Source organism: Stomoxys calcitrans, chromosome 2 (assembly GCF_963082655.1).
Source record: "Stomoxys calcitrans chromosome 2, idStoCalc2.1, whole genome shotgun sequence".
Lineage (NCBI taxonomy): Eukaryota > Metazoa > Arthropoda > Insecta > Diptera > Muscidae > Stomoxys > Stomoxys calcitrans.
In genome coordinates this window covers 177,173,303-177,193,550 of record NC_081553.1, presented here as the reverse complement: position 1 = coordinate 177,193,550, position 20,248 = coordinate 177,173,303, and the positions used below count along the sequence as shown (strand labels likewise).

At 40.4% G+C, this 20,248-nt stretch overlaps 1 protein-coding gene across 11 annotated transcripts in view; it reads left to right on the top strand.

Annotated features, from left to right (window-relative positions):
• Positions 1–20,248, top strand: part of LOC106081495 (dystrophin, isoforms A/C/F/G/H) — a 1,057,252-nt gene that overhangs the window by 161,407 nt on the left and 875,597 nt on the right. For all 11 annotated transcript variants that reach the window (XM_059362799.1, XM_059362798.1, XM_059362797.1 and 8 more), the window contains 3 exons: positions 1,186–4,845; positions 4,912–6,035; positions 12,973–13,060. In XM_059362799.1, coding sequence (XP_059218782.1) covers positions 1,186–4,845; positions 4,912–6,035; positions 12,973–13,060 — 4,872 coding nt within the window. The remainder of the gene's footprint in view (positions 1–1,185; positions 4,846–4,911; positions 6,036–12,972; positions 13,061–20,248) is intronic.

Genomic DNA, 20,248 nt, shown 5'->3' with positions numbered 1-20,248 from the left:
ATACAGCTCTCATACAAACCTATCTTCCCGATTTTAAATACCTTTCGTTTGCTATCGATATTGTCCCAATCGGTTAATATGTCCTATTGAGGTGTTTTGGGGGATGTGGAGGCCCCTCAGACTCCAACTAATAAATATTTATGTCAGATTTGCGCTCTACTTTCAAATACCTTTCATTTGATACCCATATTGCACAAAGCGGTGAACGTGTCCTGTTGGGGGTTTTATGGGGCGAGGTACCCCCTGAATACTTTGGGTAAAATTTGCACCCCATTTTCTTACTCTACTCTTTAATATCCTTTATTTGATAGTCATATTGCCCAAGGTGGTGAAAGAATCCTGTTGGGGCGATTTTGGGGGTGGAGAACCCTCCGAACATTTAGGGTGAAGTTTGTATACCAAGTTCGTACTCTACTCTTTGACACCTTTCATTTGATACCCATATTGTCCCAATCGGTAAACACGTCCGTTCGTGTGGGTTTTGGAATGGGACGTCCCCCGAGGTTAAGTGACCTCAAAATTTTTCTATCAATTTCGTGTTTTTGGTGTACCATAAGGTGGCATACAAAATTTCGCTTAAATCGGTGCATCGATCTCTGAGATGTGGCGTTTTTGAAAATCGGGGCTCAAACTCTACCATCTGTGAAAATTTCATGAATATCGGTTCAGTCGTTTTTGAGTCCTTCAGTAGGTTCTTCTAAAATGACTGTCACTCCAATATTAGCCCCATACTTTTCCTGGGAATTGTGAGAGAGCTCAACCAAATTAGAAACGACACGGTTTCAAACAATCGTCTAATCTTCTTAAACCCTAAAATTTGCCTAAAAATCTTTTCAACCAAGTTAAACTGTATGTCACTTGTTTAACTGGGTTATAGTAATGCACAAAGGTTTTTCTTTATGTGTCTATTTTTGTGACCTTTTTACTGCTGAAGCAATGACAATAATGACATGAGGACACTTTGTACTAAGACAACTCACATTACAGCAAAATGACATGGACATTAACATAACTAATTTTTATGTTCTTTCTTTAACCTTCCTAATTTAGATTTTCTTTTTCGAGGTTACTTTTTTTGTATTTAGAGCGCACAACAAGCCGATTATTGGCTTAGGTGTATCTGCACCCTCTTTTCAACCTAACCTTACCTAACCTTCACACACTATCTCTCTCTTTCTTTTACAGAAACCCGAAAAAGGACGAATGCGTGTGCATCACATAAACAATCTCAACAAAGTACTGCAGGTTATTCAAGAGCATGGCGTCAAGTTGGTCAATATATCCAGTGATGATGTGGTGGAGGGAAATCCAAAACTAATCCTCGGTTTGATATGGCTAATTGCCCTGGAGTTTAATGGCCAGAATCTAGTCAAGAGTCATTCCAGCAATGGCGTTGAGAAATCACTGCTCAACTGGGCTAGACAATTCACCGAACCCAAGGGGGTTAAGTTGAATGATTTCTCCACCAGTTGGTCGGATGGCAGGGCTTTCCTCATTATACTCGATGCCCATTTGGAAAATGTGGATCTAGCAAAGGCCCTGGCACAACACCCATTGGCCCGGCTGAAGAAGGCTTTTGATTTGGCCTATACTTATTTCAAAATCGAGAAGCTTCTGGATCCTGAGGATGTTCATACGCACAAACCCGACAATAAGTCCATACAGATGTATGTCATGTGTCTGTATCATGCCATGGAGACGAGAAGGACGCTGGAGGGCGAAGAGGTGGAGATGGAAATGTGCCAACCGCAAGCCATTGCGACAACGAGGGAAACGGAAACTGAAACAGTATTATATGATGACAAAGTTGATGTAGCCTATAGCAGTCGAAGTGTAAATATAACCGATTTAGATGAAATACCCTTAGATTGTAACGAAGAGGAACATTCCGATGCCTCGTCTAGGGCAAACAGTGCTACCGATTCGGGCATCAAATCGGCAAAGTACAATAGTGACACCTTCAAGTCCATCATGGACTTGGAAATGGATCCGCCCAAGAACTTAGCCAATTTTCTAATCAAAGACGACAAGTCAAGGCCACACAGCTTAGCCACGAATGTCTCCATAGAGATAACCACCTATCAGGCAGCTCTGGAGGCTGTTCTCACGCTGCTGCTGGAGGATGAGCAGATCCTCTCGGAGGAAATACCGGAGCCAAATGATTTTGTAACGGCCAAAGCACAGTTTCATGATAACGAACAGTTCATGTTGAAACTGACCGAACATCAGCAGTATGTGGGTGAGGCTTTGGAGGAAGGTTCAAATTTGATAAACGAGTCTCAAAAATCTGCCGGTCTTACTGTGGAAGATCAAAATGAGATACGCCAGCAGATGGTGCTGCTGAATGAGCGTTGGGAAACTTTGCGGCTGAAAGCTTTGGATGTGCAAACTAAGATCCTCATGCGTTTGGCCGAGTTCCAGACACAACAAATCGAAAAGCTTAAAAATTTTCTCACCAACATTGAGGATCGTATCTCGCTGATGTCAGACATAGGGCCCTCCGTCAAAGAGGCTGAGAGCCAGTTGAGAGAGGCGGCCGTACTTAAAGAAGACCTCAAACACCAACAGGATTTGGTGGACAGCCTGAGTAACATGGTGGTTATTGTCAACGATGAATCGGGTAATTTTAATGATCTGGAGGACAAGCTGTCCGCATTGGGAGAACGTTGGTCCCATGTGGTCAAGTGGTGTGATTTGCGCCAGGAGAAATTGCAACAGTACAAATGTATATCTCGTTGGCTGGATACCAGGGAGCAGGATCTGAAACACATGGAGAGCAAAGATGTCTGTGATTTGGGCAGCATTACCAAGCGTATGAACGACTTGAACTACTGCGCCAAGGATCTATTGGAGTTGGAGCGTTACCTCATCGATTTGAGGCAAATGGTGGCGGCCACCTTGCAGGAGGGCGATGTCAAAGGCGAACAGGTTTTGGTGCAATTGGAGAATTTCGAAGATCGCCTGGATGCCCTGAAGCAAATTGTGGAAGTACAAACGGAGCGCATAGAACAGAAGGGCTTTAAGTTTGGCCGGGATCGTGCTTCCTATGATGATTCCAAGGTGGTGAAACCAGATCATTGGACAGATTTCCAGTTGATTATACGTTTTGGTGAGGAGGAGGGAGAAGATAACCAGACAGAGGACCTGGTACTGGGCCGAGAAGGATCGCCTTTGGCCTGCAAGAAACGCAAGTTGCGTAACACCGATAATTTCTACTTGCTGGAGGGCAAGATCCTCGAGGCCTTTGGCTTCATCGATGACTGTGAAGATCAAATGCAACAGGTGCAGAGACGTAGTCTGCGCAACCAGTTCGAGGTGCTTGAGAAACTGGAAAAGGAGGTGAGTTCGCGCATCGACAACTCCCCTGAGCTGAGGGATCTCTATGAGCTGTGCGAGAAGGAGGATGTTAGTCGCAACTTGATCATGGAGGCTTCACAAATAAAGCAAATAGAACAAAAATACCAGGAACTCAGGCAGGCGCTGGAGGCGCAAAGTCGTGCTTGCTCCGAGTTGATGGAAAAGGAAAAGTTCTACAACAATTTGACCGGCTTCAAATTGGTTTTGGCAGACTCCCGCGATTGGTATAAACAACACTCGCAAAGTGCCTCCAAGGCAGATCTGCAACAGCGTCTGAGTCACATGGAATCACTTTCCACGGAGATTCAGCAGGCCAAAGAAGCTACGGCCACCTTGCCCGAGGACTTAAGGGAGTGGAAGGAGGACTTTAATATATTCCATGATTCCTGGAATGACATGAAAAAGGCCATAATGACTTTGATCCATGAGAAAGGTGGTGTGGATGAGGTGCATCAGAAATTTCAAAATCTACAGAATTTCTTTAAGAAAGTCCCCACCATACAAGTTATCGTTGATGCCTTGGAACCCATGGAGGCAAGACTTCAGCAACTCAATCGCCTCCAAGGTGATCTGGAGACTTTAGTGGGTGATTATGAGATGATTAAACAGCGTAGACCCGACTCTCTTTCCTCAGAGTGCCAAGAGAAATGGCTCAAATGCCAGGAGCAGATCAGCGAGAGAATTATAAAACAGACCACAGCCATAGAGAATCTAAATCATTTCAATGCCGAGTACAACACCATTATGGCAGCTCTGAGAAAGCTGGAAGCCAGTCTGCGCGAGGAAGATGACTCCAAACCGGTTACTGAGGCTCAAAGCTCCATGAAACTGCGAAAACTGGAAATCGATGTGATAAGCGCCCGCAATTTCAGTGAGATCATCATCAAGGATGCCCAGCCCAAGCACCGCCAGAATTTGGTAACACAAATCAGAAAACTCAACGAATTCTTTGGCAGTATACAAAACATCTACAAGGAGAATTTGCAAAAGACCCTGGACATAGAGAAACAAAGTGAGAAGCTATTCGAGCGTCTCAATAGCACCGAAAAATGGCTAAACGACTTGGCTTCCAACACCCCCAAGACTCCTATAGCCCAGATTCTAAATTCCAATGAGCTCTTCCACCTCAAATCGAAATTCCAGGCTCTCAAGGAGACCTGCGAAAAGGAGACGGTGAATTTCCGTGAGCTCAATGAAATGGGGGGCGATTGTCTGGTACAAATTGACGAACTCAAGTCCAAGGGTGTGGATAATGTCGATGAGAAATACAATTTGCTGGCCAAAAAGTTTACACGCCTCAATGCCCGCTGGACGGAGGTTACCACACTGGTCTACACCAAATGTGGTCTGCTGGAGCATATCTCTACGCAGCTAGGCGAATTCAAAAAATTCATGGTTTCTGAGTCGGGCTATCTGGATCGTCTGGAGAATAAGACGCGCTCAACGCCAGAGAATGCCGATGCCGAGGAAATCATTGAAGAATTAGACGTAAGTATGCCAATCACTAGATTTTCAGCAGTACTCTTCTATATTTTTCTTCTACTCATTTTCTAGGACTTGGAGAATGTCTTGCGTGCACATTCCGACGATTGGTTGGAAAAAATTCAAGAAATTGGTCACGAACTAATTACCCATGAATTTATGGCCGGCTCGATACGCCAAGAAATCGAAACCATTGTAGAGCGCTGGACTCACCTGCAACACAAGGCCAAACAGCGCCTCGAGATTCTGGAGCAGGAAGTCAACGAAGCCAAACAGTCTGAAAAATGTGTGGAACAGTTCGAGGCTTGGCTAACCCGCGTAGATGAGATACTCAGCGAGCATTTAGAGAACGATGTTACCATAGAAGATTTACCCGAAGATTTCCAACAGTTAGCCCAAGAGTTCGAGGAGAATGAGAAATGCTTCCAAGAGATCGATGATCTTATAGCGGAACACCAGCGCAATGGAAAAATTGAGGCTGCCAATCGTCTGCAGGACCAATTGAAACTTCTGGAACAGCGCTATAAATCTTGCCAATTGAAATTCAACAAATGTACCGCCCCTCAGCCGGCCTTTGAATCACGACTCAAACGCGCCGTTGCCGAGCTGCGTAATGTGGAACGTTCTACTTTGGTCTTGGACGTGGCCACTGCTGGCCCCTCCACCGTCCAGGCGCAATATCAAAAATGTCAGCAGATTTATCTAACCCTCAGTGATATAAAATCCGAAATCGAGAGCACCATAAAGACGGGGCGTAAAGTTTGTGAAGACAAATTTACCAAATCACCCAAACAGTTGAGTCAACACATCGATGCCTTAAAGCATCTCTACAATGCCCTGGGTGAAAATGTCACACAGTCGAAAATATTTCTTGAGGGTCTGCTGAAGTTGGCCCAACAACTAGAGGAATGTTTCGATATGGCCGAGGAGCTAAATCGGCAATTCGAAACTCCCCAAGAAATACATGATCGCAATTCAGTTTTCCTCGAATATGAGAGCATACTACAAAAGTGCGAAGACATCTATGAGGAATACAGCAAATCATGCGATCAGGTATGCATGGAAGACACCAGACAGAGGATAGACGATCTTAAGGCCGCCTACTTAAAACTGACCAGTGCTGATGTGATAAAACGTTTGACGGAAATGAAATCGACCTTACAGAACTTGGACAACATATCACTTGATACTCTGAGGTAAGTTGAAATGCATACAGCTGAATGTGACTAAAAGTTGTTTGTTGGCAAGAATGAACAGTGGATTGGCAGAAGACTGAAAAATATAAATAACGTATAGTGAAGTGCTTAATGATGAAAAATTCAATTTGCACAGTGGATTGGGTTGTTGTTGTATTCTCTCTTTCGTCTGCTTGATTCTGTTGAGCATCCACATCCCGAAACTCTGCGACTAAGATAGGGTGCTTCAAGAGGGATCTGGGTCTGAGTCTAGTGAGTCTGGCTGGGCAGTTAAACAGGTGACGTGTGGTCCCTGGTCGCAATGGAGACATACCTCCTGCACGTCGGCATCATTCCTAGCTCTGAAGGGTTTGAGGCGGCTGAATGTGCCGAATAGTAATTGAGCCAGAACTACTCTGGTTTGCTGCTGGAAGTCAATTTCTTCAGGTGCAATGGGAGGCGGTCGTTCTCCAAGGGCCACATTCAACCGGTAGTTATTCACCGCATCTGTTGTCTACATGAATGTTGCATAAATCCACTTGATATGCCGATTGATCTGGAGGTTCTTGTAGCGCTGAACCTCACGCTCTAGATCGTCTAGATCTACCTTAAGGCTTTTGGGCGGTGGGTATCTATTCACAAAATGGTGATTTGAATAGACTCTGCGATAGCATCCCAGAAGATAGTGCTTGAATTGAATATTATTCCACCTCGTGTCACAGAGCTGACGTGACTACACTGACGCTGTATAACTTACGCCATAGACCTGCATCTCGTAAAGTCGCGATGTAATCGAGGCGACGATAGGATACCTGGAATGAAGCGAATAGGTATCCAATCGGATACCTGAGAAGAACCTTGAGGTCGAGTGCGAGGCACTGCTGCCATCGTCCAAATCGGTATATAACCTGATATAGCTCCCATATAAACCAATCTCCTGATTTGAGTTTTTAAGTCTACAGAAGGCGTTTACTTTATCTTACAAATGTATGCCTAAATTGTGTTTTCCGTTTTACGGATTTCCGTTGTTTGTGTTTTTTTGGGTTTTAGTGTGTTCAGGAGACTATAGAAGAATTTTTGCAGAATATTCGATATTCTAAAATCCCGATTTAAAGAAGTTTTTAAACCGGTTTCCAAAAAGTGGCCGAAAAATCAATTCTTACAAAATAATCTTCTTATATATGACAAGTAAAAGCGTGCTAAGTTCGGCCGTGCCGAATCTTATATACCCTCCACCATGGATCGCATTTCGAGTTCGAGTTCTTTTCCCGGCATCTCTTCTTAGGCAAAACAGGATATAAGAAAAGATTTGCTCTGCTATTAGAGCGATATCAAGATATGGTCCGGTTCGGACCACAATTTAATTATATGTTGGAGACCTGTGTAAAATGTCAGCCAATTCGAATAAGAATTGCGCCCTTTGGGGGCTCAAGAAGTAAAATAGAGAGATCGATTTATATGGGAGCTGTATCGGGCTATAGACCGATTCAGACCATAATAAAAATGTATGTTGATGGTCATGAGAGAATCCGTCATACAATATTGCGCACTCGGTTTATATGACAGCTATATCAGTTTATGAACCGATTTGAACCATACTTGGCACAGCTGTTGGATATCATAACAAAACACGTCGTGCCAAAATTCATTAAAATCGGATAAGAATTGCGCCCTCTAGAGGCTCAAGAAGTCAAGACCCAAGATCGGTTTATATGACAGATATATCAGGTTATAAACCGATTTGAACCATTCTTGGCACAGTTGTTGGATATCATGATAAAACACGTCGTGCGAAATTTCATTCAAATCGGATAAGAATTACGCCCTCTAGAGGCTCAAGAAGTCAAGACCCAAGATCGGTTTATATGACAGCTATATCAGGTTATGAACCGATTTGAAACATACTTGGCACAGTTGTTGGATATTATAACGAAACACGTCGTGCAAAATTTCATTCCAATCGGACAAGAATTGCTCACTCCAGAGGCTCAAGAAGTCAAGACCCAAGATCGGTTTCTATGGCAGCTATATCAGGTTATAAACCGATTTGAACCATACTTGGCACAGTTGTTGGATATCATAACAAAACACGTCGTTCCAAAATTCATTCAAATCGGATAAGACTTGCGCCCTCTAGAGGCTAAAGAAGTCAAGACCCAAGATCGGTTTATATGAGAGCTATATCAAAACATGGACCGATATGGCCCATTTACAATACCAACCGACCTACACTAATAAGAAGTATTTGTGCAAAATTTCAAGCGGCTAGCTTTACTCCTTCAGAAGTTAGCGTGCTTTCGAGAGACAGACGGACGGACAGACGGACGGACAGACGGACGGACAGACGGACGGACAGACGGACGGACGGACATGGCTAGATTGACATAAAATGTCACCACGATCAAGAATATATATACTTTATGGGGTCTCAGACGAATATTTCGAGTAGTTACAAACAGAATGACGAAATTAGTATACCCTCCATCTTATGGTGGAGGGTATAAAAATCAATTTGTGTTTGTTTGTTTGTTCCGTATAGACGCAAAAACGGCTGAACCGATGTTGTTGAAATTTTCACAGATGGTGCATTATGGTGCATGGTGAAAATATGGTACTAAATTTTTTGACGGACCCTCCCCCTTACCCTAATGTTCAGAGACGCCAGATCTTGGTGATGGGTGGTACGATTTAAGCGAAATTTTGTGTGATCTCTTATAGTAACCTAAAAACAAAAATTTGCATCCAAATTCCGGATGTGGTTCCTAGGGGGGACGCTCGACCCTAAAACCTACCAAATATATATATGGACCAATCACGACAATATGTGACTCAAATGAAAGGTATTTCGAATTAGAAAACCTATCTGATATCCAATTGTAGGACCAAGTGTTAGGACGGCCACCCAACTCCCAAAAAACCCCTAAATCGGACATATTTACCGTCAATGGCAGTATTGGACTCAAATGAAAGGTATTTGTGAGTAGAATACGGATCTGACATCCAAATGTGGAACTAAGTTTCTGGGGTCCACCCCTTCCCCAAAACAGCCCCCAAACAGGTCTTTTTTTACTGACCATTGCAATATGAGGCTCAAATAAAAGGTATTTGAGTGTAGAATACGATATCCAAATGTGGGACCAAGTGTTTTGGGGGGCCGTCCGTCGCCAAAAATATCCCCCAAAGAGGTCAAATTTACGACCATAGCAATATGGGGCTCAAATGAAAGGTCTTTGGGAGTAAAGCACGAATATGATATCAATATTCGGGTGAAATTTCTATGTCGCCACCCCACACCCATAACACCACCCAAAAAGGGCGTATTTGCTGACCATCGCAGTGTGGGAAGGAAGAAGTATTTTAGAGTGGAACACGAATCTGGGCCAAGTCACTGAGTGTCCGCCCCATCCCACAAAAGACTTCCCAAACCGGACATGTTTGGGAATATTGCGCTCAAATGAAAGGTATTTGGTAGTAGACCACAAATCTGATAACAACATTCCGGACAAACCATCTAGGGGACGACCCACCTCCATAACAACCCCCAAATAGGACGTACAATATTTGCTCACCATGACAATTTGGGCCTTAAAGAGAGTAGAGTTCGATATTGATAGATTTTAGGGCCCATTCCCCAAACCGGACATATTTGCCGACATTTGCAATAAGGGGTTTAAATAAAAGGTATTTGAGATTAGAAAGCAAATTTGATACCCAATTTTGAGGCCAATGCAATATTTTTGAGTAGAGGATGATGCTGATATATATTCAGGGCTAAGTGTTTGGGGGACCATCCCACTCCCCAAAACACCCCTTAATCGCACATATTTACCAACCATGTCAAATGAATGGTTTTGGGGAGTAGATCACGAAATTGATACCTAATTTCGGGTCCAATTTGCTGCGGTTTACCCTTTCTTCAAAACACCGCACAAACAGTAACTGTTTACTGATCATCGAATTATTTATTCAAATAAAGATATTTGGGAGTTGAATACGAATGTGATATCCAAATGTAGAACCCTGTATATGGGGCACTGCCCCTTCCCCCAAACAACCCCCACAAAGTGAGTACATATTTACCGACCATGGCAATATGTGGCTCAAATGAGAGGTATTTGGGAGTAGAGCACGAAATTCATACCCACTTTCGGGACTCCATACTGAGGGTCCATACCACTCTAGGGGCCTTCCCACTCCCAAATTTTCCATGGGAATATCGGGCTTGAATAATGTCTTTTAAGAGTGGAGAAGATGTTGCTTGAAGCATTACTCTTGACTACAGGTGCCAAGGAAGCCACTGTAGCGCTTTGGTCAGCATGTCCGCATATGACGCTGAACGTCTGGGTTCGAAACCTGGCGAGAACATGAGAAAAAAATGATCAGCGGTTATTCCCTACCAATTTTTGCGACATTTGTGTGTTACTTTTCCATGTAAAAACTTTTCCACATAGATAAGCCGCACTGCGGCACTCCGTTCTTACTCGGCTATAAAAAGGAGGCCCCCCATCATTGAGTTTTAACTTGAATCGGACAGCACTCATTGATATGTGAGAAGTTTGCCCCCATTCTTAATGGAATGTTCATGGGCAAATTTTGCTTTGTACAGGTGACAAGACACACACCTATAGTAGTGGGGGACAACATACAACGCTCCAATGCCACCACTGCAGCTGTTGATTCTTTGCAATTCATTATACCTTACACCACTACTGTGGTACAGGGTATTATAACTTAGTGAATTAGTTTGTAACACCCAAAAGAAAGAGAGATAGACCCATTGATAAGTATATCGATCGACTTAGAATCACATTCTGATTCGATTAATCTATGTCGGTCTGTCTCTCCGTCTGTCTGTCCGTCCGTCTGTCCATGTTAATTTGCGTACAAACTACAGGTCGCAATTTTCATCCGATCGTCTTCAAATTTGGTATGAGCATGTTCTTCGGCCTAGAGACGAAGCCTATTGAAATTGGAAAAAATCGGTTCAGATTTGGATATAGCTTCCATATATATGTTCGTCCGATTTGCAGTAATAATGCAATAAAATGGTCTTTTGTTAACCGATTCTCTCGAAATATGGCAGGAAGGACTTTTTTTGACTTTCGATAATAAAAGCAAATATTATAGAAATCGGTTCAGATTTGGCTATAGCTCCCATATATATGTTCGTCCGATTTCCAGTAATACAGCAATAAAATAGTAATTCCTTGACCGATTCTCTTGAAATTTGGCAGGAAGGATTTCCTTATGACTCTCAATATTATTGGTAAACTTCATAGAAATCGGTTCGGATTTGGATATAGCTCCCATATATATGTTCGTCCGACTTCCGGTAATACAGCATTAAAATGGTCTTTTGTTAATCGATTCTCTTGAAATTTGGTAGGAACGATTTTCTTATGACTCTCGATATTATTGGTAAACTTCATAGAAATCGGTTCAGATTTGGATATAGCTCCCATATATATGTTCGTCCGATTTCCGGTAATACAGCAATAAAATGGTAATTTCTTGACCGATTCTCTTGAAATTTGAGAGGAAGGATTTTCTTATGACTCCCATTATTATTGCAGAATTTCATTGAAATCGGTTCAGATTTGGATATAGCTCCCATATATATGTTCGTCCGATTTGCAGTAATACATGAATAAAATAGTCATTTGTTAACCGGTTCTCTCGAAATATGGCAGGAACGATTTTCTTATGAATCTCGATATTGTTGGCAAATTTCACAGAAATCGGTTCGGATTTGGATATAGCTCCCATATACATGTTCGTCCGATTTACAATAATAATGCAATAAAAAGGTCATTTGTTAACCGATTCTCTTGAAATTGGGTAGGAAGAATTTTCTTAAGACTCTCAATATTATTGCTAAATTTCATAGAAATCGGTTCAGATTTAGATATAGCTCTCATATGTATTTATATAGCCCGATTTTCACTCCTAGAGCCATTGCAAGCGCATTTATTGACCAATCTTCCCAAAATGTTGTACAACACCCTCCTCGATGACTACCACAATATCTGAGAAGTTTGCTTGAAATCGGTTCGGATTTGGATATAGCTCCCATATATATGTTCGTCCGATTTGCTGAAATAATGCAATAAAATGGTCATTTGTTAACCGATTCTCTCGGAATTTGGCGGGAAGGATTTATTTATGACTCTCGACATTACTGGTGAATTTCATAGAAATCGGTTCAGATTTAGGTATAGCTCTTATATATATACAGCCCGATTTTCATTCCTAGAACCAATGCAATCGCATTTATTAACCAATTTTCCAAAAACTTTGTACAACGCCTTGCTCGACGACTTCCACATTATCTGAGAAGTTTGCTCGAAATCGGTTCAGAATTAGATATAGCTCCTGTATATATGTTTGTCAGATTTTAGATAATTTCCAATCATGTTGTCCTTTGTCAACCGTAGTTATTACAGTTTTAACGTATTTGCTTGCCGAGGTCGATCATAATTGGTTTCGAATGGGATATAGCTCCCATCTTGTACTTATAGGGTAGGTGTAGGGTATTATACAGTCGGCACCGCCCGACTTTTGCCCTTCCTTACTGGTTTTGAGCATACTTTTGAAAGGCTTTAAAATTTTTCCGAGATACTGAAATTTTTCCTTGAGGAGCGAAATGAAAGCAAGTTCGCTCTGCTCAACGGTTATTAGGTCAACCCTAGAGGAAAAGTTAAATCCTTCCTGTGACCACCACACGGATGATATTAATATTGAATTGATGTTAAAACCATTAGGCCTACCTGTTCCACTACTCATTTTTGCATTGATGAATATACAAAATCTGTCGACTATGCCAATGGGAGTCATACACATTCATTCACTTTGATTTTGATTTAACTGTGATTACAAGCTAACTACAAACAATTTTTATTTGAAACTAATGTAAGATTTTTTTTCTTTATTCCCCCTTTTTTTAATCTTCACCATTCAGAGCTATGGAGCATGATTTAAAGCAGATTAATGTGCCATCCAATCCGGAAATTGAAAAATTGCAACAGCAAGTGATTGCCATTGTAGTGGTAAGTCCATAACAAATTGGTTTCCGTTTCAATTTCAAAAGCTTTTTTTATCATTGCACTTTCTAGTATTACTGCAAGTTTTTGTTTTGTATTTGTATATAATGGTAATTGTAATGCTTCAGTAGTGTATTGGTGTAAGTTTAACAAGTATAGAATTTGTTTGGTGTTTGTGGCCTTGATCTGTTGAAGTTTTTGCTTTGAGTGTATATTGTGTTTTCTTTTTTTTAATTGTACTTCTATTTTATGTTCATGTTCATTTCGCTTCATTTATTTTTATTTCGACTTTTGCCTTAATTATTCGTTTTTTTTTTTTGTGTAAAAACAAATGCATTTGAGAAAAAATTCTCTAAAATAAATCAAGCGTATTTGACCTCACTCTTTGCTATAATGCTTAACCTTTAATTTATGTTTTACGGATAAAATGTTTAAGGAAATGTGATGTGCTTGCTGAAATTGTGTGTTAATTGGTGGCTAACCAAATCGCTTAAAATTATTGCCAATTTGGTTTTAAATTTTATTTTGTATGAAAATATTATTAAAAATAGTGAAATTTGTATACCCTACACCATTACTATGGCAAGGGTTTTATAATTTGTAACACCCATTAGGAAGATAGAAAGACCCATTGATTGGTATACGGATCGACTCAGAGCACGTTTTTATTCGATTTAACTATGCCATTTATTGTGTCTGTCCATGTTATTTTGCACACAAAGTACGGGCAGCAATTTTCATCCGATCATCTTCCAATTTGGCATAGACATTTTTTTGACCTGGAGATGAAGCCTTTTGAAATTGGAAAAAAGTTCATATTTGGATATAGTCTGATTTGGACTAATATTGCAATATTAAATTTGTTAGCCGATTTTCACGAAATTTGGCAGGAAATATTCTCTTATGACTCTCGACATTACGGGTGACGACATTAAAGACCGGAAGTTATTACAATTTCGCCAGGATTAGCCTGAATATTGGTACACACTGAGAAAATGTTTGTCCTAATGTTAAAGATTCGAGCCAATGTTTAGCAAACTCAATTTGAAGACGATCGGCTTTCCAAATTCTTAAGCACTCAGAGAAATTTGTTAGTAAAAACAGCAGAAATGTTTGCTGTAACAGCAGAAAGTCTGCTGAAATGGAAAAGCAGAAATTTGTTGCTAAAAAAGCAAACAGAATGTTAAGAATAGCTCAAAAGTTTAGTAAATATTAAAAAAAATCATATTTCATCTTATCTGTCAATGTTACAAGCATATAACGTACAATTTTTCCCAATTTTTTTTGATTTGCTAACTTTTCAACGAATTTAAATAACAGCAGACATACTAATTAATGCAATTATATGTATGCTTTTAAACAAAAAAATGAACCCCCAATATTGCTATTTATTATTAATATATAGCAAATGCTCCAATTATTGTTTAGCAGTTCGAAAACTTTGCACTTTTCAATGAATAGTTAAAAATTGTTTTATTTAATATCAGCACTGTGTTTGCTGATATCAGCAGGCTATTTTCTTTGGGTGGAAAAGATTCCCTTTGGTGAAACATATTTTCCTTTATATAAATAACTAGCTGAACCGGGCCCGCTCCGCTGTGCCTTCTTTTACTTTTTATGGATCAAAATTATCCTTTGAATATTTATTTTCAACAATTAAAGTCAAATGCTCTGCTACGAAAATAGTATATGTATAACGCTTGACTAACAGTATAACAATATAAATGCCTTTATCTGAATCCCTTATGATCTTTATTGGCCTTCGAATTAGCTCGGGGGTTTTAGGGTCATCTAAGTTTGGATATTAGATGTACTCCATTCTTAAAAGGCTTTGTATGAGTCCGATATTCTCTTGGGGATTTTGGGAGTGGGAAGGCCCCAAGGGTAATGGTTGGAGGGTCTAGGGGGTGGTCCTGAATTTCATGCTCTACTCCCAAATGCCTTTTATATGAGTACCACATTGCCATGATCGGTAAATACATATGTCCGATTTAGCGGTTTTTCTGGGGTGAGGATGTCCCACAGACACTTAGCCCTGAAAAAAAATATCTGCATCGTGCTCTACTCTCAAATATAATTTTTCATTTGAACCCCATATTGCCATTGGCCTCGAAATTGGATATCAAATTTTTTTTCTAATCTTAAATATCAATTGCAAAAGTTATTTAGGGTACCATACCCCATACCCCCGGTATGGGGTATGGTACCCTAAAAACTATCAATATCGAGGTCCACTCTCTGGCGAGAAATTGTCATGGCGAGAAAATACGTCCTATTTAGGGATTGTTATGGGGGTGGGACGTCCCTAGACTGTTGGGCCGGATTGTTGATATCAGATTTCCAATTACCTTTCATTTGAGCCCATATTTCCATAAACGGCAAACATGTTCGGTTTGGGAGTGTTTTGGCGGATGGGGCTGCCACTCAGTGACTCGGCCTTGAAAATATATGTCAGATTCGTGTCCTACTCCAAAATACCTCTTAATTGAGCCCCATATTGCAATTGTCAGCAAATATATTCTATTTAGGTGGTGTTATGGGGTGGGGTGGCTCCATAAACATTTTTTCCGAATATTGATATCAGACTAGTGCTTTACTCCCAAAATCCTTTCATTTGAGCCCCATATTGCTATGGTCGTAAATTTGTCGCAAATATCATTCATTTGAGTCCATGGTCGATAAATATGTCCGATTTGGGGGTGTTTGGGGGTTGGGTGGTCCCCCAAACACTTGGTCCGACAATTGGATATCATATAAGTTTTCTAATCTTTAATACCTTTCATTTGAGTCCTATACTGTCGTGATTGGTCTTTGTAGGTTAGGTAGGTTTTGGGGGTGGAACGGCCCCCCTGGGTACCCCATCTAAAATTTAGATACCAAATTTTTGTTTGTAGGTTACTATAAGAGGACACACAAAACTTCGCTTAAATCGCACAACCCATCTCCGAGATCTGGCGTTTTTGAAAATTAGAGTAGGGGAGAGGGTCCGGCTTCCCTTCAGATTTCAAAAAATTTAGTACCCTATTTTTACCACGGGATCATTATGCACCATCTGTGAAAATTTCAAGAAAATCGGTTTAACCGTTTTTGAGTCTATACGGAACAGACAAACAAACAAACCGAAATTCATTCATTCATTCTAGATTTTTTAATTTAAATGGTAGATTAATAAAACCTTAACTTGAATTCTTGTTATTAAAGACAAAACTCTAAAATGAATGTCAAATATTGTTGAAAGTTAGGAAATTGACCTTGGAGCAAAACAACAGTGAACCGTAGTTAAAGACGCAAAATAGCCATAGAATAAGGAGCATCTTAATATGTTTAATTTTTATACCCTCAATCATAGGATGGGAAGTATACTAATTTCGTCATTCCGTTTATAATACCACGAAATATGCGTCTAAGACATCGTCATGACACTTTCAGACGATCTAGCCATGTCCGTCCGTAAGTCTATCGAAAGCACGCCAACTTTCGAAGGAGCAAAGCTAGACGCTTAAAATTTTGCAAAAATATATCGTGTTAGTGTAGTTTGGTATCACTTACAACTGTGCGAAGCATGGTCTTAATCGGTTCATAACCTGATATAGCTGCCATATAAACCGATCTTAGGTCTTGACTTCTTGAACTGCTAGAGGGCGCAATTCTTAACCGATTTTGCTGAAACTTGGTATAAATTAAAATTTTGCATAAAATTGTTTGTTATGACTTCCAACAACTGTGCTAAGTATGGTTTAAATCGGTCCATAACCTGATATAGGTGCGATATAAATCGATTTTGGGTCTTGACTTCTTGATCTTCTAAAGGGGGCGATTCTTATCCGATTTGGCTGAACTTTTGCACGAAACATTTTGCTGTGACTTCCAACAACTGTGCTTAACATGGTTGAAATTGGTTTATAACCTGATATAGCTGCCATATAAACCGATCTTGGATCTTGACTTCTTAAGCCACTAGAGAGCGCCATTCTCATTGTGCATGTAGTCTATGACTTCCAAAAACTGTGCTAGGTATTGTTCAAATCGGTACATAACCGGATATATCTGCGACATAAACCGATCGGGGATCTTGACTTCTTAAGACTCTAGAGGGCATAATTCTTGTCCGATTTTGCTGAAATTTTGTGCAACGGCTTCTGCCATGACCTTCAACATACATGTCCAATATGGTCTTAATCGATCTTTAGCCTGATATAGCTCCCATATAAACCGATCTCCCGAATATGCTTCATGAGCCTCTCTAAGGCACAATTCTTATCCGAATGGACAAACAAGTTTGCCCAATGACTTCTCATATGCGACAAATGCGATCTATGGTGGAGAGTATATACGATTCGGCCCGGCCGAATTTAGCACGCTCTTAAGATACAAAGTTTAATAAAAGATTTTTTCAAAAAAAATTATTATAATTGGAGAGTCATCTATGGAGTAAAGTAAGAATCAACCAGCGATCAAAATCGATTTTGATTCGTCAATATTAAAAATTCCTTCATTTTTGCGCGTTGCAAAAACTACCTCCAGTATGGTCCAAATTGGTCTATAGGCTGATATAGTCTCTATACAAACCGATCTCCTGATTTAATATCTTGAGCTTCCATAGCGTGCAATTATCATCCAATTTGGCTGAAATTTTACACAATGACTTCGTCTATGACTATCAAATACTCCGCTAAGTCTGGTCCAAATCTGTGTATAACCTTATTAGTTCCCATATTAACCAATCTCTTGATTTGGTTTCTTAAGCCTATAGAAAGCGTTTACTTTAATTGTGTTTGTGTTTTCCGTTTCACTGATTTCCGATGTTTATGTTTAGTGAATACACCAATAGCCCAACTATTGGTGTATTCAGGGGACTGTAATAGAATTTTCGGCCGACCATTTGAAGGAGTTTTTAATCCTATTTCCAAAAAGTGGACGAAAAATAATTTAAAAAAGTTAGCTTTTTTGATTCAAGATACTTCACTTATAAATACCAAAAAAGAAAATGGGTGGACCAAGTCGTCCGTTTTAAGATCCACTCTTCTGAAAATTTCAATTTTGATAGTTATTGCTTTATTTTTGCCCCTTTTTTAACTAACTGTACTAACTATATTTTCATGTCTGTGACACCTGTCAATGACAAATGAGCTTTCAGTTATGTCCTCTTTAACAATGGTGGAGATTTATCTGCAGAAACCGGACCATAGTAGGGATTCGTATTTTCCACCTCTATTGCCTCATCTTCTGATAGCGCCAGGAGTTCATCTTCACAAGATTGTTTCGGTCGTATCATGATGAATTTCCTTACGCATCCAAAAGCAGTGCAATCACTCTTTCTCAGGACACTGGAATCTTCAGACTCCTGTAAAACTTTAGACACGTGCTTGATAGTTCCTCATACAAGTGATCAGCATTAAGTGCCCGATAGCTCCCCAGATTTTCCAACCCCGCCGAACCTGTAGGAAACAACTCCTTCGGAGTATCCTATTAGTTCCAACGCTATCGTGATTTTGATATACAAAGTAGGAGTCATATTTTCCACCACTGTTCCCTCATCTTCTGAGACTGCCAGGAGTTTATCCTTATAAGATTCGTTCGGTCCAGGAGCAGTTGAAAAGTAGTGGAACCACTCTTTCTAGGACACTGAACTCTTGCGATGTGAACGATTCCTCATTAGATGCTTCACTCGCTGCTGTCGAAGTAACTTTTGAGTTATGTCCTTGCCCGTTGGCGTACACTTTGAACTCAACTCAACCGGATGAGCCACCCACAAAGGGCTTGTTGGGTCCCGCTTCGAAGCTTTTCCCTTCGGTTCAATCTAGGTAGTCGAATTTTCAGTCTCCTGTAAGGTTTTAGAGATGTGGTTGATAGTTTCTCATACAAGTGATCAGCATTTAGTGCCCGAAAGCTCTCCTGATTTCCCAACCCAGCCGAATCTGTAGGAAACAACTCCTTCAGACTAAGTATCTCTTTAAAATTTCAGGCGAATATATTTATTAGTTCGAAAGCTATCGTGATTTTGACAAACAGACGGGCGGACATGGCTATATAGACTTGGACAGCCAAGATGATCATACATATAATAATCTTTATGGGGTCCCATATAAATATTTCGAGGTGGTTCAAACGGAATGACTAGATAATAAGGGGCTGCACAAGCCGAATTGTCCTGTTAGGCCATAAATAAACAGACAATACACATAAATGCATGCACCCAAGAGCGGCATGGCATGCAATTACAGCGACATTTAGGTCACGATCATCACAGGTAGCTCAAAAATAAAACAGCATACTGTCAAGCGTGACTTTTTGCCATGGGCTATTTCATTCGTGAGTGAGCTTGACAAAGAAACGTTTGTATGGAAGTGAGAAATTTGGAGTACATATTTCAGAAGTATCATAAACACCTCTAAAATCTAAAATTGTTTTTTAATAACTATTGTATTTCCAGTACCATAAAAAACACTAGTTACAAAAATAGTTGTCATATAGACCGATCCGCCGATTTGGGGTCTTAGGACCGTGAAAGCCACTTTTATCAACCGATTTTACTGAAACTCGGGACAGTGATTTGCGTTAGGCCCTTCGGCATTTCTCTTCAATTTGGCCCAATTCGGTTCAGATTTGGATATAGCTGTCATTTAGACCGATCCCCCGATTTAGGGTCTCAGGCCCAGAAAAGCCACATTCATTATCCGATTTTGCTGAAATTTGGGACAGTGAGTTGTGTAAGGCCCCTCGACATCTTTCTTCAATTTGGCTCAGGTCGGTCCCAATGTGGATATAGCAGCCATATAGACCGATCTCTCGATTTAAGGCTTTGAGCTCATAAAAGGCGCATTAATTGTTCGATGTCGCCGAAATTTGAGAGAGTGAGTTAGGTTAAGCTTCTCGACATACTTCTGCAATATAGCACAGATCGCTCCAGATTTTGATATAGCTGACATATAGACCGATCTCTCGATTTTAGGTTTTGGGCCCATAAAAAGAGCATTTATTGTCCGATTTGCATGTGTTTGTGTTATGTAATGCAGGTATTCCGTTTTATTTGCCTGTCGTTGCATTGTCGACAGATGGCATTAATAGAGAAAAATATAACATTTGCAGGCCTTTAATAGATAAGTATACCACCGCCCTCCCATCTTTAGGTGATTGGTATACAACACTTTGTATTTGTCAAAAGTTCATCTATTCTTCAAATTGAGTAGAGTA